The 26262-nt window shown below is 45.8% G+C and overlaps 1 protein-coding gene across 2 annotated transcripts in view; it reads right to left on the bottom strand.

The window, feature by feature from the left end:
• The window catches only part of SPATA18 (spermatogenesis associated 18), a 195962-nt gene extending 180157 nt beyond the window's left edge, over positions 1 to 15805 (bottom strand). For both annotated transcript variants that reach the window (XM_030191371.1, XM_030191372.1), the window contains exon 1: positions 15586 to 15805. In XM_030191371.1, coding sequence (XP_030047231.1) covers positions 15586 to 15672 — 87 coding nt within the window. In that variant the 5' untranslated portion in view covers positions 15673 to 15805. The remainder of the gene's footprint in view (positions 1 to 15585) is intronic.
• Between the last annotated feature and the right edge of the window lie 10457 nt (positions 15806 to 26262).

The following is a 26262-nucleotide window of genomic DNA, read 5'->3' as shown; positions in this document are numbered from 1 at the left end:
CTCGGCTGTGAGTGTGTGTTCCCTGGATATTCGCCACGACTACAACAATCAGGTATCTGGGAGCACATCACTACAGTCCAGCCGAGAGGGCCAGTGGTAACAATAAGTGTAGAGATCAAGAAGGGAAAAGAAAATGAGCAGACTATGTAGGCCTTGAAGTCTGTTATATTCAATGTTCCTAGTGCATTAAACGAATAACAGTATAAAGTGACACAGTTCAAAAATGGCAAATTTAGGGGTTCTTTTCCTAAGCAGTGGTAGGTGCTAACTCATGCTTACCACAGCTTAAAATGGTTTACTGCAGGACACGCTCAGGCATCTTGCCATAAGTTCCAAATCAGCATGTGCTACCCAAGTGCTAAAAAATATGTTTTTAATTTTTGTTAGAGGGGGCTTGTCAGTGGGTGGAGAGTGGGTGTTCCTGCACTAATCAGTGAAGCCACATTACCACTAACTAGTTAGCACAGGATTACCTCATAAGCCTTACGGTCTACAAAATAGGTGTCGGTTAGTGCTCTCATTGTAATTTTTATCAATGGCCATGCACTAATGGCAACATTAGCATATCAGCCATTTTCCTGCTACAGTAAAAATGGTTTTAGCACTTGAGAAAAACCCGTGTAAGGGCACACTAAGGCCACTTTTTACCTCGGCTTAGTAAAAGGATCCCATAAAGAGCAGCATTTATAACTTAGGGAGTCAGAATACATGTTGCTAAAAATAGAGGTTTTTGGATTGCCTAGTACTATTATAAGATAGACATATAATAGGTTATCATGTGCTGTAATCATTAGGAGATTTCCTATGGTATCTTATATACAATATATATTTGATAAACCGTGAAAGTAATTTTTTATACAGTAAGAATAAAGTCTATGGTGGCAATTCTATAACAGAACTGCCTGTTTTAGGTGCCCCAGTGCAGTACAGGAAGAACCTATTCTATAACAGCATCTGGGTACACCAATTCCCTTATAGAATTCTAGCATAAATCCACATTAGTGTGCCTAACTTTAGGTGCAACCACATATGCCAGGTCAATGGAAGGCATAAATGGGCACACCTAAGTGAACCACACAATGTGCTTAACTTATAATATTCTATAAGTTATGCACATAATTCAGAGACATGCCCATGAGCCTTTCATGCTCCGCTCATGTGTACACCGTTGCAGTTATGCACTATAGGGTCCTTCTACCAAGTTATGGTAAAAAGGGCCCTGTGCTAGCGGCGGGGGCCATTCTTGCCACAGCGGGTACAAAAGGCTCTTACCGTGTGGCCATGTGAGGGGGAGCATTTACTGCCACCCACAGAGGAGATGGTAAGGGTTCACGCGCTAACCCAGCAGTAACCGGGTAGCACATGACACTGCCCGATTACCACTGGATTAGCACTGCACTAAAAAATACAGCCCTATTTTCCCCAATGAGGGAAATGGCGTGCACTGGGGCTAGAACTACCACTGGTGCCCACTTGGGCTTACAGCCGCTTTGTAAAAGGGCCCTTATAGCACTTACCATGCTCCTTTACAGAATAGCGCATAGTGCACTTACACATACTACTACTGCTACTACTACTTAGCATTTCTATAGCGCTGCCAGGGTTACGCATATAAATGCCACTTTTCATGCACAGTGCAACTGCACACGCCCAGTTATAGAACTGCTCTTCACCATATTTATACATCTGCCATATATCTCCCTACTCAGAACTATACATAATTTTGCAGGAGTATTTATTTTTATTCTAATACAAGTAAGTACATAAACTAAATTATTATACCAGAATAGTAAACTAAAGCAGTCTTTCTAATAAAGAAAGGTTTCCAACTTACTAGATTGCATATGGATTACAATATAATCTTTCATGGTTTATAACTTCCATCCATACTAAAACAGATTTTACATCGCAGAATATAGAAACATCAAATCTGACAGTAGATAATGATTGCAAGGCCCTTTTTATTTTAATTTATAAAAATAAAATGAAAAAATGAAAAAAAAAAAACTGCAAATGACAAGGAAAACTGAAAAAGTAAAGAATTTTTGCCCTGCACACCCCTACTAGTCATTTCCATAATTTAAGCGCTAAAAGCATTAGCACCAGCACTTAAGCATATATATTCAGCACCACTATCCATATGGGTGGCAGTGCTAAAATTATGTATAGTGTGGTGACCATGCCAGCATTATCCATTTAGCAGCTGAATATCCTCACTAACCTCCAGATTCTATATAGTGTGACTTAAGTTGCGCATGCAAATACAGTCATATTTGTATTTGCACGTGCAACTTAATTAGTTAAGAAGCCAATCAGCACTGATAATTGCCAACAGGCAATTATTGACACTAATTTGCAATAATTAGAATTTACATATACAGCTAAGTATATTCTATAATATGATAAATTCTAAGTTCCGTAAATTCTAAGTCGCATAGTTGAAAGGAGGTGTGGCCATGGGCATGGAATGGGTGGAACATGGGTGTTTCTAAAATATATGCGCGTTGTTACAGAATACACCTGGTCCACATGTTATTTAGGCGTCGGCATTAACACCGAGTAAAATGTGGTGTAAATGGCCACGACTAAAATTAGTCACGTCAACAGGTCAGTGTATTCTATAAACCACGCAGAAATTTAGGCTTATTCTATAAAGTATGCCAGTATGCCTAAATTTCGACATTGATCTTTTTAGGTGCGATATATAGAATCTAGCCCTAAAAGCATAATTCATGGTACGACATTCAGTCCTTCCCTAACCCCTAATTAAACTAATAATATCCAGCTGTTTAATGAGTTAGGAACTGGTGAGTGGTAGGCGACAGAGCATAGTGGTTAATGGAGCTCATTCTGAGGAAAGGGATGTTACCAGTGGTGTGCTGCCAGGTACAATTCTTGAGCCGGTTCTTTTTAACATTTTTGTAAGAGATATTGCTGAAGGGCTGTCTGTAAGGTTTGCCTCTTTGATAATGATACCAAAATAAGGTAGACACCCCTGATGGTATGGATGACATCAGGAAGGACCTAGTGAAGGTTGAAGAATGGTCCAGAATTTGGCAACTAAGATTTAATGCTTTAAAAAATGCAGGATGCTGCATTTGGGCTGCAAAAGCCTGAGGGGGTAGTACAGTTTAGGGGGTGAAAAACCTTTGTGCATGAAAGAGGAGCGCAACTTGGGAGTGATCGTACATGATGATAAGGTGGCCAAACAGGTAGAAAAGGCAACAACAAAAGCCAGAAGGATGCTTGGGTGCACAGGGAGAGGAATGGCCAGTAGGAAAAGGAAGTGATGATGCCCCTGTATAAGACTCTAGTGAGATCATTTAGAATATTATGTACAATTCTGGAGACCACACCTTCAAAAAGATATAAACAGGATGGAGTCGGTCCAGAGGACAGCTACTAAAATGGTCAGTGGTCTTCGTCATAAAGCATGTGGGGAGAGACTTAAAGATCTCAATATGTATACTTTGGAAGAAAGCCGGGAGAGGGAAGATATGATAGAGACGTTTAAATAACTACGTGGCATAAATGCACAGGAGGTGAGTCTTTCAATTGAAGGAAACCTCTGGAATGAGAGGGCATAAGATGAAGGTGAAAGGGGATAGACTCAGAAGTAGCCTGAGAAAATACTTCTTCACAGAAAGGGTGGTGAATTAATGGAATGGCCTCCCTGTGGAGGTGGTAGAGATGAAAATTGCATCTAAATTCAAGAAAGTTTGGGACAAGTACATAGAATCTCTAAGGAAGAGGAAGGGATAGTAGATGGCATGGATGGACAGACTAGATAGGCTATATGGTCTTTATCAGTCTTCATTTTTCAATGTTTCTATGTGTTAAATGGTCAATATTATCTTTTAATTTGTTGATATTTACATATAAGCATGTCAGCCTGATAGCTGTTAATTATGGTGTTTTCATTTGATTTAAATGAAAATCTGCCCTTTCTATCCGTACATATTCAGCTATGTGTGCAGCCATGGTTCCTTAATCAAGCGTACAAGTCATGCAGCATAGGACCTAGAAGGAAAGCAGGAAGAACAGCATAATTTCTTGCAGCCACTGCTGCCTCTCCCCACCTCCAACCCCACTGCAGTTTAAATTGGGTGACTGGTGCCATTCTGTTCTACTTCAAGAATGCATTTTTCCAACTGTTTTTTTTTTTACCAGCTTAGTTAGGGTCCAAACTGTTCCATATCCCTAGTTATTTCAGACATGGGGCATTAGTCTAATATTTCCTCTAAAGGCTATGGATTCTGAGTCTCAGCAGAAAAGCCAAGAAAGGAATACTCTCAGCCATGATTCAGACGCTACATTTGTTCTTAGCAAAAAAATGGCTGAGACATGAAGCCCAATCTGGATTCAGGAAGAATAATAGTACAGAGACCCTACTGATTTCATTTTTAGATCTTATATGGTACAATTGGGATAAGGGGGTGCCAGCTAACTTCGGTGCAGTAGATGTATCTGCTGCCTTTGACATGGTAGATCACCACATTTTGCTTTTGTGGTTAAGGGCGTTAGTGTGGTCCTGGCTTGGTTTATCTCTTTCTTTCAGATCAAAGATATTTAGTAGATATGAGTGAGAACAAACCACTTGGAAATTGTTGACCTGTCAGATACCACAGGGTTCATCTCTTTCCTCCCTTCTTTTTAGCACATATTTGCAGCCTTTTGCCCAGATGCTGCAAGATAATTTTATTTATTTATTTGCATTTGTATCCCACATTTTCCCACCTATTTGCAGGCTCAATGTGGCTTACAGAGTTTTGTTATGACATTGTCAATACAGGATATCAGATACAATTAGTAGTGTATAAAGATTAAGTAAGGGAAGAGAGAAGGAAGGTGTTAGGCAGGTTAGTATAGAAGGTGAACTTTCATAACTGGGTGGGTTGGTGAGGTAGTTTTGTAAGGCTATGGATTCTCTTTGTATCTTCTGCTTTTATGCACATGGTATACAGATATTGGTATCAATAGAGCAAGCTGATGCTCTGTATGCACCAGTTTCTGTGTTTAATGTAGTAGGCAACTGAACAGTGGCATCGCCAAGGGTGGGCTTGGATGGGCCCAGGCCCAACTATTTTGGGCTCAGGCCCATCCAGTAGCAGCACACCTATGATGTGGCTGGTAGAGGTTCCCAAGCCCCACCAGCTGAAAACTTCCAACATCTGTCCCTCCTGCAAACCTTGTAAATAGCAGACCTTCACCTTCAGCGAGCAGCGACAGATACATACTGCTCGCACTGGCCCCACAGCCTTCCCTCTGACGTATTCCCACCTATGCGGAAACAGGAAGTCACATCACTGGGAAGGCTGTGGGGCCAACATGAGCAGGGTGTATTAGTTGCTGCTTGCTGCCGGTGAAAATCTGCTATTTAAAAGGTATGCGGGAGAGGGGGGATGTTTGAGAGGCCATATGGCATGCAGGTGAGAGAAGGAGAGACTAAATCACCTGTGGGATGGGGCAGGGTTCTTCTGCCCACCCATCTTGGGCCCAGGCCCACACAAAATTGAGTGTCTGGCTACACCCCTGCAACTGAATGAAGTGTAACTAGTTAGTTCTTAATTTAAATAAGATTGAATTACTTTGAATAAAGAAACCTGCTTTTTCAATTAGTGCACAGACAGGTGTAGTATAGAACACCACACTAACATTTGTGAACATTATTCACAGTTCAGGGATCAGGTTAGATCCTCATCTACTAATGAAGCATCAATTTAAGATGGTTGTAAAAACAGCATTCTTTAAATTATGACTGGTTTGTAAACCTTGAAGGCAATTCTATAAATTGGCACCTCATTTTAGGTGCCACAAAGGGGTGTGCTTAATGCAAATTCTATAATGGTTTAAGAACATACCTAAGTAATTTTAAAATACTAGTGCAAAGCCACACTGACATGCCAAATGTTTGGCACACCTACTTACAATAATCATGCATTAAAATAGGTATATCTCTTGACTGGCAGTAATTCCTTTTTAACCTTAGAATAATAGCACTGTATGGAAGATCTCAAAATCTATTCAGCCTCTCTTATTTGTATTAATTTACAAAAGAGGTTGTAATTGAATGTAAAAGTTGAAAGAAATATACAACTTTATAATTTACATTCTTGAACTAAATAAACATTATTAAGTTTGTTTTTAAGTTTGGTGTCCTCTAAATTCAGGATCTATCCTAACTTAGTTTTTTTCCTCTTCCACTCTCGGAGTGGAAGACGTGGTTAGTGTATTTTGCTGCTCCTCCCCCTGTTCCCAGAGTTAACCCTGGGTAACGGCCGACTACTGATTGTGAGTACTCTGGGCCTCCTGCTATACTACACCTAGTCATAACGGAACAGATGGGGGGGGAGTCACAAAATTGGCGTAGTCAGCAGGATAGCTCCTGAATTTGGGGTGCCACCAGGGGAAATTTGGGGTAATTGCATGAAATTCTGTGAACCCAGAGCGTTTGTTACAAGTGGGAAAAAAATTCAGAGTGTCCAATTGCCAATACAGTGAGGCTGTTACAATAAAAAAAAAAAATGAAGTAGTGATGTGCCTTAGTTTGGGTGGGGTAGGAGGAAAGCAGGGGGAAGCAAGCTCTGTTTCCAGATGACCACTACCCTGAAGGAAGCCTACAGAAGCTAAGTGAAGTTTGGGCAATGTAGAAGCTGGAATCTAAGAAAAAAAATTTGTTTTGGGAGAGTTTGAGCTCAACCATCAGTCCTGAGCAATGATGGGAAATGAAGCATATTTTGTTTTGGAAGGTACCTTGGATGAATTTCAGAACTAGAATCAGAGCACCACCGACTATAACTCCTATTTTGTTACCTTTGAAAGGTATCTGAAATATTTGCAGTGGAGGAAAGAGAAGTTTGGTAGAAAAAGGGAACAAGCTTCAAAGGAAATCGTTCATTTAAGTTGGAAGTTGGATGAAGAAGGAGAGTCTGTGATTTACAGGAAGAGTGTGCCTGATGGGCCGAGGAAAACTGCTCAGAGCAGCAATTCCACTGTAATTCTCGGGGAGAAGCCCAAGACACAGTATCCGGACCAGAAAAATTGGTGGAGAGGAGGTTTGTAGAAATGGCCCAGTGTTGCAACAAGGTCCAAGGGGCATGTCTGCAGTGAGAGAGTCCTGGAGACCAATTAGACCTGTGACTTGTTTCCGGTGTGGGCAACGTGGACATAAGAGTTGGCATTGCAACGCTTTTCTAGTTCCGGGAGAAGTGAAGAGACAGAAAATAGAAAAAGCATACTCTCAAGACCTGAGGCTGCTGAATGAGGAACATCCTAAGAAGGTATGGCAAGAATTTAGTAATAAAATTACATCTTAATGGCAGCCCACACTGATAACCATACTCCTTATTTACTAAAACTTTATTTACAAAAAAAGGATATTCCATTTTGTTGTTAGCCTATTTGAGTTTCCTGATGTGGTACAAGTCACACAAATGCATAGGAAAAGATGTCTTCAATTTAGAAAACAGACACATGCAGTGGAGGCCTCCTCTTTTTTTTTTTTTAGGTTTCCATTCGGCTGTTTTGTTTAAGCATTGTGACGTTCAATATGTATGTTGGGGAAGGGGGAGGGCGGGATGTATCTTGCACAACATGAGCATTTTCTTGAGGAAAAAGAAGTATTTTAAATGGGGGGTGGGAGGACAAATTCTCGTTAGGCCTTTAAATGCCTGGTAGATTGAATGGATTATATCCCTTTTTCCTTTACACAATTACTGATATTTGGTTGTCTCCTTTCTGCAGTTGCTACTGTGATTTCTATGTATTTCTGGATTTTATTCTTTTGGATTGTATCTTTTCAAAAGAAGTGAAAAAAACATCTTCTGCTTAGCATGTGGCAGCGGCCAAAAAAGTAAACACGCTGTTAGGAATTATTAGGAAAGGAACAGAGAATAGGACAAAGAATAATATAATGTCTCTGTACTACTTCATGGTACAACCATGTGCACTTTGATTATCGCATCTCAAAAAAGATATAGCAAAATTAGAAAAGGTACAGAGAAGGCAACTAAAATGATCAAGGGGTTGCACACTCCTAAGAGGAAAGGCTAAAGAGATTAGGGCTCTTCAACTTGGAGAAGATATGGCTGAAGAGAGATATAATAGGGGTCTTCAAAATCCTGAGTGAAGTGGAATGGGTAAACAAGAATCGATTGTTTATTCTTTCAAAAACATACAAAGACTAGGAGACACACCATGAAGTTACATAGTAATACTTTTAAAACAAATCAGCGAAAATAGTGTTTCACTCAATGCAGAGTTAAGCTCTGGAACTCATCAACAGAGGATGTGGAAAAGCTGTTGGCATAGCTGGGTAAGGTTTGGATAAATTCCTGGAGGTAAAGTCCATAACCCATTATTAAGGCCAACCTGGGGAAAGCTACTAATCCCTGGGGTAACACAGAATCTTGCTACTTATTAGGATTCTGCTAGATACTTGTGACCTGACAGTGTCAGAAGCAGGATTCTGAGCTAGATGGACCTTTGGTCTGATTCAGTTGACAATTTTTGTGTCTTATGGATAAGTCAAAGAGACTATTCACATAATGAGGAAAATAGAAATCTCCACTAAACAGATCTATTAAGCCTACCTAGCCCATTAGTCCACCTCACTATTGTGGTTCTATCTGGAATCTATTAAAAAAATGTAACTGTGAAGACTTGAAAATTGCATATTTAATGTTAACCAATTTAAGCATGCTCTTACAAGGAAACTTAAGAAGAAAAGAAGGGCCAAGATAAATAAGGTCTTGACACATAGAAATAAATTATTTTCACTGATCATAAGTAGCCTTATGTAGCTCAGGGAAAATCCAAGTTTTCTGTCCTAAAACATAAATATGTCTTTTATAAAAGGACACAGGCTACCATGTCCCTATCTTGAGGGAAAACAAAAGTTTAAAAAAAAAATGTTGCTCTCTTATTTTCTTCTCCTGCAGATTTTTCAAAGAACCTCATGAGCTCCAAAATTAATCATGAACACATCTCCAGCCACAGAACCTTCCATACAGCCTAGTTCCTTCTTCCCTCTAGGTAGGAAAAACATCTTACTTATGGGGAGGGGTAGGTATAACATCTTCCTAAATCCCCGCCACCTCCCGTGGATATTTTTTAAATGCTTCTAATGGAGGAGACAAAGGAATTTTAGAGAAACAATGTTAAGAAAGCAGGCCTGTTTCCCAAATTTTCTATTTTTCTGTGGACTAATGTTTTCTCTTCTATTCAAATAGGACTAATACAGGATATCTAGTCTGTCCTCTGGTTCAGGACTTGTATATGGCCTGAGACTTCAGATTCGCTCAAGTTTCTAAACTCTTGATATTCACGCCCAGTCCTTAAGGGCCATCAGCAGGTCAGGTTTTCAGGACAACCCCAAGGAATATGCATGACAGAGATTTGCATACAGTGGAGGTAGCTGAACGAGTGAAAGAGATTTGCATGCCACTAGGGAGTGGCGTACCTACCTTGGTTGCCACCTGGGCGGAGCAGTATTGTATGGCTGTCAGCTCTGCTGGTCCCCTGCCCCGAAACAGGAAGTTCACACCAGAGGGGGCAGGGGACCAGCTGAGCCGACAGCTGCGTGACTGCTCAACACACCTTCTTGCTGCCTGCACCCGGGGTGGACCTCGACCACCATCCCACCCTTGGTACACCACTGCCATTAGGGATATCATGAAAACCTGACCTGCTGGCAGACTTCAAAGGGCAGGGAGTTAAATACCAAGGCTCTAAACAGTCACCAAAGAATAAATACATTCCTCTAGTAAAACCAGTAGGAGCTAGATAGCATCCAGAGTTATGTGGGGATGCTGTACTGGAGTAGATCTCTCAGAGAGGTTAAGAGGAATATTTTCAATATGACATCTTGAGTAACATGGTGTGGTAGCCGTGTTTGTCCACTTTTAAAGGTAATGAATAGAAATAAATCAAAACATAGAAAACAAAATAAGATAATTCTTTTTTGTTGTACTAACTAAACACATCTTTTGATTAGATTTCGAAACTAACCCTTCGTCTTCAGATCAGAAATAAGCAAATGTTGACAAATATCAGAATATATAAGTGAAACACAAAGGTACAAAAGCATTCCAATGGAGTGGAGGAGTGCCCTAGTGTTTAAAGCACTGGTCTTGCAATCCAGAGGTGGCCAGTTCAAATCCCTCTGCTTCTCGGGCAAGTCACTTAACCCTCCATTACCTCGGGTACAAACTTAGATTGTGAGCCCTCCTGGGACAGAGAAATATCCAGAGTACCTGAATGTAACTCACCTTGAGCTACTACTGAAAAAAGGTGTGAGCAAAATCTAAATAAATAATGACAGTCTTACAGGAAGAGGGAAGGATAGGTTAGGTGAGAAACAGGGCGAACTGGGTGGATGAGAGTCAGGGAGAGATGGATGGTAGATAAAAGAGTGACAAAGCAGTAGAATTTTATGATTCATTATAAACCATAAAATTCTACTGCTTTGTCACCCTCTTATCTACCATCCATCTCTCCCTGACTCTCATCCATCCAGCTCCCATGGTTCTCACCTAACCTACCCCTCCCCAGTGGCATTCCTAGGGGGGGGCAGTGGGGGCAGTCCGCCCCAGGTGCACGCCGCTGGGGGGGGTGCCGCGCGCACCTGTCCGTCGTTCGTTCCATGCTCCCTCTGCCCCAGGAACAGGTTACTTCCTGTTCCGGGGCAGAGGGAGCATGGAACGAACGACGGACAGGCGCACGCAGCACCCCCCAGCAGCATGCACCCAGGCAGGGGGTTCTTTCGCAGGGGGGTGTCCTTTCACCGGGGGGGGGGGGGTCACGCTGCACCCGGGGGGCGGGGCGCATCGGCGATCCACCCCGGGTGTCAGCCCCCCTAGGAACACCACTGCCCCTCCCTCTTCCTGTGAGAGTGTCATTGAAATGCTTTTGTACCTTTGTGTTTCACTTATATATTCTGATATCTGTCAACATTTGCTTATTTCTGCTCTGAAGACGGGTTATCTTTGAAAACTAATCAAAGATATATTGAGTTAGTCCAATATAAAAGGTATCATCTTATTTTCTCTGTTTGATTTGTTTCTGTTTAATACCAATATGACATCCAAATCTGATTTTGGTTGTTTTGCAAACATGGTCCCTTTCAAACAAGAAATATGTCTATCTTTTTGGTTTGAAAATCACCCTATTCTAGACGTTTTTATGCTCAGTGTGTTTTTAAGGGCTATTTTCAAACATAAAATGTCAAAGGAAAAATCACACAAAAATAAGCCATTGGGATGTCTGGGGGCCAGCAGTCTTACTAAAGTGGTCACATAGACATTCCAGCAGAGCAGTGAGGCAGCCTAGGGAGCAATGCAGGGAGCTTCATATAAAAGATCCCAGGTACACATCACATCATAACTACTACTATTTATCATTTCTATAGCGCTACAAGGCATATGCAGCGCTGTACACCATACACAAAAAGACAGTCCCTGCTCAAAGAGCTTACAATCCCCATTATATTGTATGGTAAGCTCTCCAGGAATAGCAAAAAATATACTGTACCCAACTGTACACCACTACAATAGCCCTTATGCCTGCAGGTGTCACCTATATGTGGGCTCAGTAGGTATTTTGTGGTTTTTGGGGTGCTCACACTTTCCATCACAAATAGTAACATAGTAACATAGTAGATGACGGCAGAAAAAGACCTGCACGGTCCACCCAGTCTGCCCAACAAGATAAACTCATTTGTGCTACATTTTGTGTATACCTTGATTTGTATCTGTCATTTTCAGGGCACAGACCATATAAGTCTGCCCAGCACTATCCCTGCCTCCCACAAATGTGCCAGTAAGTGGGATATGGGCCTGGGTCCCCTTCTCTACAGTCCACTGCACCGACCACTAAGCTACTCCATGGACCTGCTTGCTGCTCTAAGAGGAATGGCTATTATATTGCAGCTGTCATAGGGCCTGGTATGTACTGTTACTTTCACCTCTTAGAGGGGTGGGAGGGGGTCAGTGACCACTGGTAGATTAAGGGGGAATCATGCCTTTATCCCTCCTGCTGTGGTCAACTGGTCAGTTCAAGCACTTAGTTGTTATTGAAATAGGTCTAGCCAAAAACATCCTATTTTTTGCCCTTGGCATTTTTACAATGTTCCATTATTACAGAAAAAATGTCCAAATCATAAGCCTGCCCTAGTCACACCCAAAATACACCTCCAACATGTCCCCTTGAGATTTAGATGAACTGCGTAGAAACATTTCTTAAAATGAGTTTCAAAAATAGCAATTTGACATTTTTTGCTTAAAAAATCCATCTGGCTGCTTTGTGCCATTTTTTGATCAATTTTCTGTTTCAAAAATGAACCCCTAAACCTATCTCCAATTTCTACTTAGATCCAAAACCTGCCCCTGGACTCTCTAGAAGTTCCCAATTTTTAGACTCTCTCCTCCATAGTTAAAGGAATATAAGCAACAATTCCTGAACCAACCTGGACCTCCCCACATCTCCATTCTGTTCCCTCTGCATTTCCCATAACAGCAGTTCCATCCCATGATAGCTGAATGCCAAACGTTTCTGGGCCAGACAGAATATTGAGCTTGCCAGTCCCCTTATCACGTCCACAGACTGGGGGGGGGGGGGGGGGGGAGGGCTGATGATCCTCTCTTGTGGACTAAGAGATCCTACCAGGAAGAATCCTCCATACTCCCTAGGAGCAGTAGTTCCGAAACTTTCTCAGGTCATGGAGCTTGTAGGCTACACATTTCTTCTCATCTCCCCCGCCCTACCCTGCCCAAATCCACCCCCACCAGCATTGAATGCTACCTTTGCTGGTGGCCAAGCCCCACCAGATGAAGAGGTCCATTGCCTGAGGTCCAAGCTTCATGCTGCTTGAGCAAGAAAATTGCTAGCATGTTTCAGCCATCAACACTTGCATTCCTATGCATGACTTCCTTCTCTTTCCCTTCCATCCAGCATCTGCACTCCTTCTCTCTCCCCTTCCATCTAGCATCTGCCCTCTTCTCTCCCCTTCCATCCAGTGTCTGCCCCCTTCCCTTTCCATCCAGCGTCCTATTTCTCTCCCCCTTTCATCCAGCCTCTGCCCCCTTCTCTCTCCTTCCATCCCTCTCTCCCCATTTTCATCCAGCCTCTGCCCTCTCTCATCCTTCCATCCAGCCTCTGCTCTCCATCTCCCCCACTTTCATCCAGCCTCTGTCCTCTCTCCCTCACTTTCATCCAGCCTCTGTCCTCTCTCCTCCATTTTCAACCAGTCTGTCCTCTCTCCCCCAACCATCCAGCCTCTGCCCTCCCTCGCGGTTCCCCTTCCATCTACCCTAAGCCCCCTCTCTGTTTCTCCACCCTGCCAATCCAGCATCTGTGTCCTCTCTGTCTCCACTCGCCCCCCAACACACACACACAAAACAATGCTGCCGCTGCCATTTTTCTAGATGAGAAGCAGAGGCGGCAAAACAAGCTGCAGCCATGTGGGATCAGACTCTCCATACACACTGCTGCCAGCTGTGTCCAGGAACAGGAAGTGATGCTCGAGGGGGCAGAATTGTCAGCCACGTGTATGAAGAGTCTGGCGCCACATGGCTTCAGCTTGTTTTGCTGCTGCTGCTCATCTAGAGAAGCAGCAGCGACAGGGATGGGGGTGAGTGGAGGGAACGGGGACAAAGATGTTGGATTGTGGGGAGCAGTAGCTGATCACATGGTGGTGGGAAGGAGGATGAAATTTGCCACCACATCCCTAAGTTTGCTGCAGCACACCAGGGTGCCACAGCACACAATTTGGGAACGGCTGCCCTAGAGTAAAGGCAGTGCGTGTTTTCTAGCAAAAAAGGTGCCGGTACTCAAATGCCAGACCACCCTTCAGGGGTGGGGTAATCACTGAGGGACCCACCCCACAATAGCCAGGCCCCCTGCAACCAGTCACAGAATCTATGAAAAGGCAGAATTGGTGTGTAGAGCCTGAGCTCTTTTACTATAACTTGGGGACCATGAGTCAATTTTAGCAGACAATGAAAAAGGTGCCGGTACTCAGTACCCCCAAGTACCCCCTCAAAAAAAAGCCCTGAGTAAAGGATACCATAGACCAGTCTTTGCAAGTAACATTTAAATGCTCTGTAATAACAGCATGCCAGTTTGTGATTGATTAGGAGAGACTGAGAGGGACTTCCTGAACCTTGCTCTTAACTTTATTGCCTGCAATCAATGCCAAATTGTTTCACCAGAAAGAATTACAAAATGAGGCAGAGGATGTTATGTGAGCTCCTCCCATGCTAACATTTTATTGGTATAAGCTTTCAATTACCACTTATTGCGCATCATTGTTCCAAACAGCAATTATATTATAATTATGGAAACAATATTTTATTATTCAAATGTACTGGTTCATTGCAGAAAGATCATAAATGGGTATTTGAAACCTGAGCTCCTTGGAAGCCCATAATATATTACTAATATAACTGGCAAAAAACACAGCAGAGAGACAAATTTAGGAGAGTTTACTGAATAGTTACAAAACATGTTTATATTTAGAGTGCTCTCATGGTGGTAGAGCCTGTGGAAGGGTTTTTTGTTAAAGGACATTTTTTCCACTTCTTAAAACCACCTCAAGTTTTGTCATAGGAGGTCTCTGTATGCTCTGTTTTGTACCTGTGTAGTTCCTTACTTAAAAATTTAGAGGGCGAGGTTCTGGAAAAGAAGCACATTTTTATTTTCAAATACAAAAACAAGTGTAAATAATGTCAAACCTTAGTGTTTTCCTCCTTAAGTGTTACCCAGCTCCAAGCTGGAGATTTTTGGACAGTCCTGTATTTTTTACCACCCAATCCTGTGCATTATGGGACTTGAAGCACTGATTTTCAATAGGCAGAATTAGCCACTGCAAAATCCACACTGTTTTCGGACTGGCCATAAAATCTCCAGCCTGGAACTGGGTAGCTTGACATCTCTGTTAATGTATCTTTTACAAGGTTTGGTGAGTTTTCCTCCCTCTTCACTGATTTAGTCCTTTTAAAAGGTTCTGCCTACAACTTGGTTGTTGACCCTTATTGCCAAGAGGACTACTACAACAATCACAATTCTCTGCTGGAGATATATATCATGAGTCTTATTGTCAGTGACTTGGAGTAAGCGATTTGGCAGTGATGCATTGTTTGTTGCTGGCTTGGGCAGGCGTGGTGCAATTTTACTAAGAAAGGGGTTTACGTCTCTATGGCAACAAGCGTCCCTGGATACTCAAACTTTTTCTCCCGGGAAATTACTTCAAGTACAGTAGTAAGAGTTGGATCCTGGCGGAAATGACAGTGCATGTCCTTCCCTCGAACCGAAATATATATCGGTGTATTTACTAGACAGTAGTTAATGAACCATATGCACTACCTTTGATTTTTATTAAATCTTTTTCATTCTCTTTACAATCAAACCCCTACCATAAATTCGTAGGTGTACTGATGTTTCCCTTGCGCTTTATGCATACAGGTTACACACAATGACCACAACGTTTAGGGTGAATTAAAATTTAAGCTAGCCTGTATATTTCAGTAGCTGGTGGCAACACCCACAGACAATATATTAAGAAGAAGATACAGCCCTCTGTAAACTTACGTGATAATTTTTGTACCAATCGTCCAGTTTTTCCTGCAAACTCTTGCACGTTTCGCTACCAACTAATCTTCTAAGAGTATCGGCCATGGTAGATAGTGTTACTGCTCCTGACTGGATGCTCGAGAACGATTTGATAGGAAGAGATGATTGTTGCGGATCTAGCCAGGCAGGCGAAAGAGATTTAGAATGACATACGAGCTGACTTGGTACGGATGTACCTTTCCACTACCTCCTTTTCCCTCGCAAGCCTCTGAAAGCCTGAAGTATTTATATAGGGTGATTATTAAACAAACCTTGACGTTTGCTTGGCTCGGATGTCAGGGACGCCGCGACTGCGCGAAAGTGCACTTTTTCGTTGTAGCAACGCTTCGTCTTCCCCTTCTCAGCCCCCCTCCCCTGGCTGCCATCTCCGCTCCCGGCCAGCCTGAAAGAAAAGGCAGGCGCCGCCGGGATTGCGTTTCCTGGGGACAAACAAGTTGTTTGGTAATAGTCTGCCTTGGCCTAAAGGGACTTACTTCCCCCCCCCCCACACGTAATGAAAGGAACTTTCCTCCACCCCTTGCCATTCATCATTCTTTTTACCTTAAGTCTCCCCCTCCCCCGTCATAGTACTGCAGTTGGATGCAGTCAATGTGGTTATGGGAGTTAAGCGAAGGTTAGAACTTTGGAATGTTTCTACGAACCTTTTTTCCCCCATAAATTAGCGTTAGTGTATCCTCCCCCCTCTGCACTCAAGCCTGTCAGGCTGCTTTTAACCGGGAAAAATAGAAAGCCAAGAAGCAGTATGTCATTCTTTTAATCATATTCTGGAATAAGGGTCCGTTTAAAAGTATGTAATATTTATTCTGATGACAAACAACAGTATCCCATTTAAATTCCCAGAATCTTGCAGGTTTTATGATCACCGTTTTTCCAATTCCTGAGAGAAGCCCTTCATCTGTATGTAACCAGGTGGCGCTCAAGGGTATTATTTAAATTTATGTATTAAAATGCTTGAAGACTGCCTACCTGGCTTTTAAAAAGCCCTCCCAAAGCAACGAACAATAAAACACTAAAAATATAATACCTACAGAAACAGCATCAAAACATAAAACCAAACAAATATAACACATGGAGGGGCATTTTCGATATGACGTCTAAGTAAGACTTTGGACGTTTTGCACTAAATGTCCCAAATCCGAATAGAAAATATGACCGTTTTTGAAACTGCCAAACATTTTTTTTGCAAAAAATATCATTTGTAACAAGGTTTTCTGCTCTATGTATTTATTTTTTCAGCCCATTAAAAAAAAAAAAAAAAAAACTTACAAGTGAAAATCAAGCCACTGGGATATAGGAGGGGCCAGCATTTTTAGCACACTGGTCCCCATAAATCCTAGGAGAGCAATGAGGCACCCTAGGGGGCACTGCTGTGGACTTCATTTAAATGCTCCCAGATACCCACATCTCTCTGGTGCTCTCTTATCTTGTCTGCTGAGCCCTCCAAAATTCACCCAACTATACACCACTACAGTAGCCCTTATGGGTGAAGCAGGCACCTATATATGGGTACAGTGTGTTTCTGGTGAGTCTTGGAGGGATCACAGTTTCCACCACAAGTGTAACATGGTATGGGCCTGGGTCCACCTGTCTACAGTGCACTGCACCCACCTCTACACTCCAGCGACCTGCATGCTGCTCTAATGGACCTGACTGTAACATCTGAGGATGACATAGAGGCTAGTGCTATTTTTATTCACAATTTTTTTTTTTTTTTTTTTGGGGGGGGTCATCCCTGATTCCCTCCAGTGGTCATCTGGTCACTTAGGACACCTTTTTGTGCCTTATTCATTATAAAAACAGGTCTAGACCAAAACATTGAAGTTTTCACCCTAGACATTTTCGTTTTGTTCCACTATGGCTGTAAAACGTCCAAGTGTTAGGCATGCCCTATGCCCACCTTCAAAATGCCCCCAACATGCCCCCTTGTGATTTGAATGCATTGCAGATGAAATGCATAAACATCTGCAAAATACGTTTTGAAAATAGTGATTTGGATGTTTTGAGAAGAAATCTGTCCAAACGGTGCTGACACTTTTTGGATGTTTTGTCTTTTGGGTCACACTAAACACAAGAAGCAGCACCATAATCAGGTTCACATTCCCTCTTCTATACTGACCCTTACAATCTGTGACTGAACATAAAAGATATCCAAATATTAGTTTAGAAGTCAACCAAATTTTGGTTTCAGTTACAGTGCCAACTTTTCTAGCTCTGGATTGTACGTCACTACAAGAGAGATTCTCTCTGTGGCTTTCTTCTCTTTGTACTGCAGTAGGTTTTCTCTAGGTATGTTAAGGGAAGAAGCAATATTCTTGGAGATTATTTTAGGGTTGTAGCTTTTTTATTTGAAGGAATCAGTCAGGATTTTGAGGTGTTTATCTCTGTCTTTTGGGTCAGCAGATACTGTGGTATCGTGTGGCTTGGTTATGTATAATGGATTTTTCTGCAGGAGCTAAACCCCTCTCTTATCAACCAACTGAAGAAGAACCTACAAGAAATCCAAGCAAAAAAAACAATACATTGCTATCTGTAAGAAAGAAAAAAAAGCTGACTTCTCTCCTGCAGAATCACAGAGAACATCTCGTTTCAGATCACCAGCGCGACACTACACCTGATGGACCAGACCCAAAAGTGAATGATACATTCCTGTAGCAGGTGTTCTCCGAGGACAGCAGGCTGATTGTTCTCACGACTGGGTGACATCCGCGGCAGCCCCCACCAACCGGAAGAAGCTTCGCGGGCGGTCCACACGCAGGGCACGCCCACCGTGCATGCGCGGCCGTCTTCCCGCCCGTGCGCAACCGTTCCCGCCAGTTGAATGACAAGCAAAAAGATGAAAACGCAACTCCAAAGGGGAGGAGGGAGGGTAGGTGAGAACAATCAGCCTGCTGTCCTCGGAGAACACCTGCTACAGGTATGTATCATTCACTTTCTCCGAGGACAAGCAGGCTGCTTGTTCTCACGACTGGGGTATCCCTAGCTCTCAGGCTCACTCAAAACAAGAACCCAGGTCAATGGAACCTCGCAATGGCAAGGGTATAACAGAAATTGACCTACGAAGAACAACTAACTGAGAGTGCAGCCTGACCAGAATAAATTCGGGTCCTGGAGGGTGGAGTTGGATTTAAACCCCAAATAGATTCTGCAGCACCGACTGCCCGAACCGACTGTCGCGTCGGGCATCCTGCTGGAGGCAGTAATGTGATGTGAATGTGTGGACAGATGACCACATCGCAGCCTTGCAGATCTCTTCAATAGTGGCTGACTTCAAGTGGGCCACTGACGCTGCCATGGCTCTAACACTATGAGCCGTGACATGACCCCCAAGAGCCAGCCCAGCCTGGGCGTAAGTGAAGGAAATGCAATCTGCTAGCCAATTGGAGATGGTGCGTTTCCCGACAGCGACCCCTAGCCTGTTAGGGTCGAAAGAAACAAACAATTGGGCGGACTGTCTGTGGGGCTGTGTCCGCTCCAAGTAGAAGGCCAATGCTCTCTTGCAGTCCAATGTGTGCAACTGACGTTCAGCAGGGCGGGTATGCGGCCTGGGGAAGAATGTTGGCAAGACAATTGACTGGTTAAGATGGAACTCCGACACCACCTTCGGCAGGAACGTTGGGTGGGTGCGGAGCACTACTCTGTTGTGATGAAATTTGGTATATGGAGCATGAGCTACCAGGGCTTGAAGCTCACTGACCCTATGAGCTGAAGTAACTGCCACCAAGAAAATGACCTTCCAGGTCAAGTACTTCAGATGGCAGGTATTCAGTGGCTCAAAAGGAGGTTTCATCAGCTGGGTGAGGACGACGTTGAGATCCCATGACACTGCAGGAGGCTTGATAGGGGGCTTTGACAGAAGCAAGCCTCTCATGAATCGAACGACTAAAGGCTCTCCAGAGATGGCTTTACCTTCCACACGATAATGGTAAGCACTAATCGCACTAAGGTGATTCCTTACTGAGTTGGTCTTGAGGCCAGACTCTGATAAGTGCAGAAGGTATTCAAGCAGGTTCTGTGCAGGGCAAGAACGAGGTTCTAGGGCCTTGCTCTCACACCAAACGACAAACCTCCTCCACTTGAAAAGGTAACTCTTCTTAGTGGAATCCTTCCTAGAGGCAAGCAAGACACGGGAGACACCCTCCGACAGACCCAACGCAGCAAAGTCTACGCCCTCAACATCCAGGCCTTGAGAGCCAGGGACTGAAGGTTGGGGTGCAGCAACGCTCCGTCGTTCTGCGCAATGAGAGTCGGAAAACACTCCAATCTCCACGGTTCTTCGGAGGACAACTCCAGAAGAAGAGGGAACCAGATCTGACGGGGCCAAAAGGGCGCTATCAGAATCATGGTGCCGCGGTCTTGCTTGAGCTTCAGTAAGGTCTTCCCCACCAAAGGTATGGGAGGATAAGCATACAGGAGGCCGGTCCCCCAATGAAGGAGAAAGGCATCCGACGCTAGCCTGCCGTGTGTCTGAAGTCTGGAACAGAACAGAGGCAGCTTGTGGTTGGTCTGAGAGGCGAAAAGGTCCACCGAGGGGGTGCCCCACTCTCGGAAGATCTTGCGTACCACTCTGGAATGGAGCGACCACTCATGCGGTTGCATGACTCTGCTCAGTCTGTCGGCCAGACTGTTGTTTACGCCTGCCAGGTATGTGGCTTGGAGAAGCATGCCGAACTGGCAAGCCCAACGCCACATCCCGACGGCTTCCTGACACAGGGGGCGAGATCCGGTGCCCCCCTGCTTGTTGACGTAATACATTGCAACCTGATTGTCTGTCCGAATTTGGATAATTGGCAGGACAGCCGATCTCTGAAAGCCTTCAGTGCGTTCCAGATCGCTCGGAGCTCCAGGAGGTTGATCTGCAGATCCTTTTCCTGGAGGGACCACAGACCCTGGGTGTGGAGTCCATCGACATGAGCTCCCCACCCCAGGCGAGATGCATCCGTCGTCAGCACTTTCGTGGGCTGTGGAATTTGGAATGGACGTCCCAGGGTCAAATTGGTCCGAATGGTCCACCAGAGCAGTGAAGTGCGGCAACTGGTGGAGAGGCGGATGACATCCTCTAGATTCCCGGTGGCTTGGAACCACTGGGAAGCTAGGGTCCATTGAGCAGATCTCATGTGAAGACGAGCCATGGGAGTCACATGGACTGTGGAGGCCATATGACCCAGAAGTCTCAACATCTGCCGAGCTGTGACCTGCTGAGACACTCTGGTCTGCGAAGCCAGGGACAGGAGGTTGTTGGCCCTCGCTTCGGGAAGGAAGGCCTGAGCCGTCTGGGTATTCAGCAGAGCTCCTATGAATTCCAGAGACTGGGTTGGCTGGAGATGGGACTTTGGGTAATTTATCACAAACCCCAGCAGCTCCAGGAGTTGAATAGTGCACTGCATGGACCGGAGGGCTCCTGCCTCCGAGGTGTTCTTGACCAGCCAATCGTCGAGATATGGGAACACGTGCACTCCCAGCTTGCGTAGATACGCCGCCACCACCACGAGGCACTTTGTAAACACCCGTGGGGCAGAGGCGAGCCCAAAGGGCAGCACACAATACTGAAAGTGCCGTGCGCCCAGGCGGAATCTGAGATACTGTCTGTGAGCTGGCAGTATCGGGATGTGAGTGTATGCGTCCTTTAAATCCAGGGAACATAGCCAATCGTTTTTCTGAATCATTGGCAGAAGGGTGCCCAAGGAAAGCATCCTGAACTTTTCTTTGACCAGGAATTTGTTCAGGCCTCTCAGGTCTAGGATGGGGCGCATCCCCCCTGTTTTCTTTTCCACAAGGAAGTACCTGGAATAGAATCCTTGCCCTTCCTGCCCGGGTGGTACGGGCTCGACCGCATTGGCGCTGAGAAGGGCAGAGAGTTCCTCTGCAAGTACCTGCTTGTGATGGGAGCTGAAGGATTGAGATCCCGGAGGACAATTTGGTGGAAGGGAGGCCAAATTTATGGCGTATCCGCACCGCACTATTTGGAGAACCCACTGGTCGGAGGTTATGAGAGGCCACCTTTGGTGAAAAAATTTTAACCTCCCTCCGACCGGCAGATCGTCCGGCACGGACACTTTGAGGGCGGCTATGTTCCTGTGGATCCAGTCAAAAGCCCGTTCCCGGCTTTTGCTGTGGAGGCGCAGGGGGCTGCTTAGGCGCACGCTGTTGACGAGAACGAGCGCGCTGGGGCTGTCCCTGTGCCTGTCGAGGCCTTCGGGCCGGCTGGGTGTACCTACGCTTGGCAAAAGCATAGGGCGCAGCCTGCCGGGCCCGGGAAAAACGTCCTCCTGCTGAGGTGGATGCTTAAGGCGCCCGGTGGGAGAGCTTGTCGAGGGCGGTTTCCCGCTGATGCAGTTGGTCCACCAGCTGCTCGACCTTCTCGCCAAAAATATTATCCCCCCGGCAAGGGACGTCGGCCAGTCTCTGCTGGGTGCGGTTGTCCAGGTCAGAGGCACGCAGCCATGAGAGCCTGCGCATCACTATACCTTGGGCCGCAGCACGAGATGCCACGTCACAGGTGTCATAGATACCCCTGGACAGGAACTTTCTGCACGCCTTCAGCTGCCTGACCACCTCCTGATAAGGCCTGGACTGCTCCGGCGGGAGCTTATCAACCAGGTCCACCAGTTGCTTCACAGTGTTCCGCATGTGGATGCTCGTGTAGAGCTGGTAAGATTGGATGCGGGTCACGAGCATGGAAGATTGGTAGGCCTTCCTCCCAAACGAGTCCAGAGTGCGAGACTCCCGCCCCGGGGGCGCCGAGGCGGTATCCCTCGAACTCCGTGCCCTCTTGAGAGCAGAATCCACGACCGCCGAGTCATGGGGCAATTGGGGCCGCATTAACTCTGGGTCCGAGTGGATTCTGTACTGGGACTCTGCTTTCTTGGGAATGGTGGGATTAGATAATGGTCTCATCCAGTTCCGAAGCAGTGTCTCTTTGAGGACATTGTGCAACGGTACCGTGGAGGACTCTCTAGGTGGTGATGGATAGTCGAGGACCTCGAGCATCTCAGCCCTCGGCTCATCCACAGAGACCACGGGGAAGGGAATGCAAATGGACATGTCCCTTACAAAGGAGGCAAAGGAGAGGCTCTCAGGAGGCGAGAGCTTCCTCTCTGGTGAAGGCGTGGGGTCAGAGGGAAGGCCCGCAGACTCCTCTGAGGAGAAATATCTGGGGTCCTCCTCTTCCCCCCACGAGGCCTCTTCCTCGGTATCGGACATAAGCTCATGTAGCTGAGTCCTTAACCGGGCCCGGCTCGACGTCGAGGCACCGAGGCCTCGGTGTCGTTGAGCGGTAGACTCCCGCGCCGGCGGGGACGAAGCTCCCTCCATCGACGTCGACTCCACCTGCGTGGCGGTCGAGACCGGCGCCGCAAGCGGCGGCGGTGTCGAAGGCCTCGGCACCGGGCTAGAGCTCGCCGGCGCCACAGTCAACGGCGCCGAGGGCGCAAACACCCCCGGCATCGGCACAGCCTGGCGCATCAGCCCTTCCAGGATCCCCGGAAGGATGGCTCAGAGGCACTCGTCCAGGCCCGCTGTCGGGAAAGACGGGGGGGCCGGTAGAGGTGTCGGTGCCGGAAGCTGCTTGGGTCCAGGAGACTGCACCAAAGTGCTGGGACCCTGACGCATCGGTACCTCCACTACCGAAGGGGACCTCTCCTCTCGACGCTGACGCTTCGGCGTCGACTCCTCGCCGGCACCGATAGCCGGATGCATCGAAGGCGACCGATGACGGTGCTTCTTTGATTTTTTGCGGTGCCCGTCATCGGCGCCAGGTGGAACGGAGGAGGAGGAGGTCGATCCCCCTCGGTCTCGAGGAACCGGGTCAGACAGGGTTCGGTCCCGAGGGCCATGGGCAGAGGGAGTGACCGGGGCCGATTGCCCACGCGGCCTCTCACCCCTACCCTCACCGGAGGACCGGCGGGCCGACGGGACCTGTGCTCCTGGGGTCGATGCCATCGGTGCCGATTTTGCGGACATCGATACCAGTACCGAGGTCGACGTCGAGGGGCCGGCGCAAGTTCCAAAAAGACGGTCCCGTAGAACTTGCCTCGCAACCTGAGTCCGTTTCCGGAGACCAAGACACAAAGAGCACGACTTGATATTGTGCTCCGGCCCGAGGCACTGAAGGCACCAAGCGTGGGTGTCGGTCTGCGAGATAGGCCGGCCGCACCGACCACACTTCTTAAATCCACTCGGGACCTTCAAGGACATCGACGGAAAAATCGCGTCGTCGAAATTAAAGTCGTCGATGGTGGCGGTAAATCACACCTCGAAAAATAAATCGACCGCGCGGCCACAAGGCCGCAACACGACGCCCCCGCTAGAAAACGAGGGAAAAACAAGCGCGTTCACTTTTTTTTTTTTTTTTTAACAAGAAAAAGAAAAAGGGGTCTGGAACGCGCGGGAACCAGAAACAAAAAATAAGAAATTCGCGAAAACGCGACGGTTTTTCGGGGCTGACAAGAGAGAGCGGCGACGCACGACTCTCTCCAGCGCGGAAAAAACAAGACTGGCGGGAACGGTCGCGCACGGGCGGGAAGACGGCCACGCATGCGCGGTGGGCGTGCCCTGCGTGCGGACCACCCGCGAAGCTTCTTCCGGTTGGTGGGGGCTGCCGCGGACGTCACCCAGTCGTGAGAACAAGCAGCCTGCTTGTCCTCGGAGAACAACTTGGATACGCTCTCCAACCCACAGAGGTATATGAGAATCAGAATGCAAACAAACTAGATCATGAAAGTCAGCAGATGCCCTGCAGGCAAACCGCCACTGACCACACTGGTGTAAACGCAAATATTGAGCCAAGTGATTTCTATGATCTGGAACACTGGCAAACTTTACGTGACTGGTGAATGTCAGATGAGCTGCAAAGAAATCCTCAGTGATCCATGATGTCATACATGAACAGCATCTTGACATCCTAGTAATAAGTGAAACATATCTGGATGAAAGTGGGGGTTTACCACTGGCTGAACTATGCCCAACATGTTTCAACATCAACCAAGACCAGGAAGATGGGGCAGAGGGGTAGCAGTCTTGATTCGGGATACAATCAAACTGTGCAGACTATCCATTCTCCAGCTACATGAATCATAATCTCTTTTAATCCAACTTGAAGAGGAGAAACCAATCTGGCAGCTCATGGTATACCGAGCACCTCGTAACAACACATTGTGCAAGAGCTCCTAGACCTGATTACTCAAGTGACTCTGAATTACCCTAGGTTGGTGATCATGGGAGACTTCAATCTACACATTGAAACACCAGATACCACCACAGCTGCCTTTATGGACACGATGACAGCACTAGGATTTACACAAGTGATCACTTCTCCAACCCACGAAAAGGGTCACATACTAGACCTGGTATTCTACAAAGAGATGGATATCCCAGAATTCTGGGATAACAGTACTAAAACAACACCCCTCTCATGGTCAGACCATTTTCTTATTAAATTCTCCCTAACTGACCATCTGAAACAAATGGCACGTCCCAGAGTTTGGAAGGAGATCAGAGACAAAAAAGCTCTGCTGAGAATTTCCTAGAGGCCCTGGACTATCCACATGTGGATGAAAAAACAACAACAGTGTCAGAACAAGTTGACATCTGGAATAAGACCTTAGAGAAAACAGCACCACTAAAAAAGGTCTTATGTCCCACTCACAAACGCTCACCATGGTTTTCTCCAGAACTTTAGATCCTTAAATGCGAAGGACAGAAACTGGAAAGGATATGGCGTAAATCTTGCCTGGATGAAAACAGGCTAAACTGTAGGAAACACAAAAGTATTGCCAAGCCTTAACAACAACCAAAAGACAGTATTTCTCTCAATGCATTGCACAAGCTGCCAACTCAACCAAGCAATTGTTCAGTATAGTAAACAGCCTACTGCAACCCCCACAACAGAACCAGCCTGCCCAGTCTAAACTGAACTGCAATGATTTTGCTGCACACTTTGCCAATAAAATTAAAAGTCTCCACCAGGATTTACAGGCAATCCCACACAGTCCCCAACCAGTCAACCAGGGGTGCATGAACTCACTCCCTCCTGACAGAGACAGATGGGACACTTAACCCAATGACAGAGGAGAGCCTTGACAAAATCCTAAGAGACCTTGAACCAACTACCTGCTCCCTTGACCTCAGGCAAGTATGGGCCTCATAGAAGGCACCACAAAAATTGTAAGCACCTCTCAACAGTATTAAAAAGGGCAGTGGTTCGCCCACTGCTAAAGAAAAACAACCTTGACCAGGACAAACTTGAAAGTTACAGGCCAATAATCAACATCCCGTTTCTAGGGAAACTCATATAAAACAAACAGTCTGTGTTCAACTTAATGACTGGCTAGAAGAGAGAAACTGGCTAGATCCATTTCAGTCTAGATTCAGACCCGATTATAAAACAGAAACGGTCCTCGTATCCCTACTAGATGATCTTCACAGAAACTGAGACAAGGGATTTGCCTTGATGTTAGTACTGATAGATTTCTCAGCAGCTTTTGACACTGTGGATCATGATATCATGCTAGCATGACTGACAGAAACAGGTATCAATGGAACAGTACTTGCCTGGTTCAGATCCTATCTATCAGAAAGGCAACAATTCATAATGTTTGGCAGCAACTCATCACCACCATGGACACTGACCTGCGGGGT

Source organism: Microcaecilia unicolor, chromosome 2 (assembly GCF_901765095.1).
Source record: "Microcaecilia unicolor chromosome 2, aMicUni1.1, whole genome shotgun sequence".
NCBI classification, from domain to species: Eukaryota; Metazoa; Chordata; class Amphibia; order Gymnophiona; family Siphonopidae; genus Microcaecilia; species Microcaecilia unicolor.
This window is presented reverse-complemented; position numbering and strand designations above follow the sequence as displayed.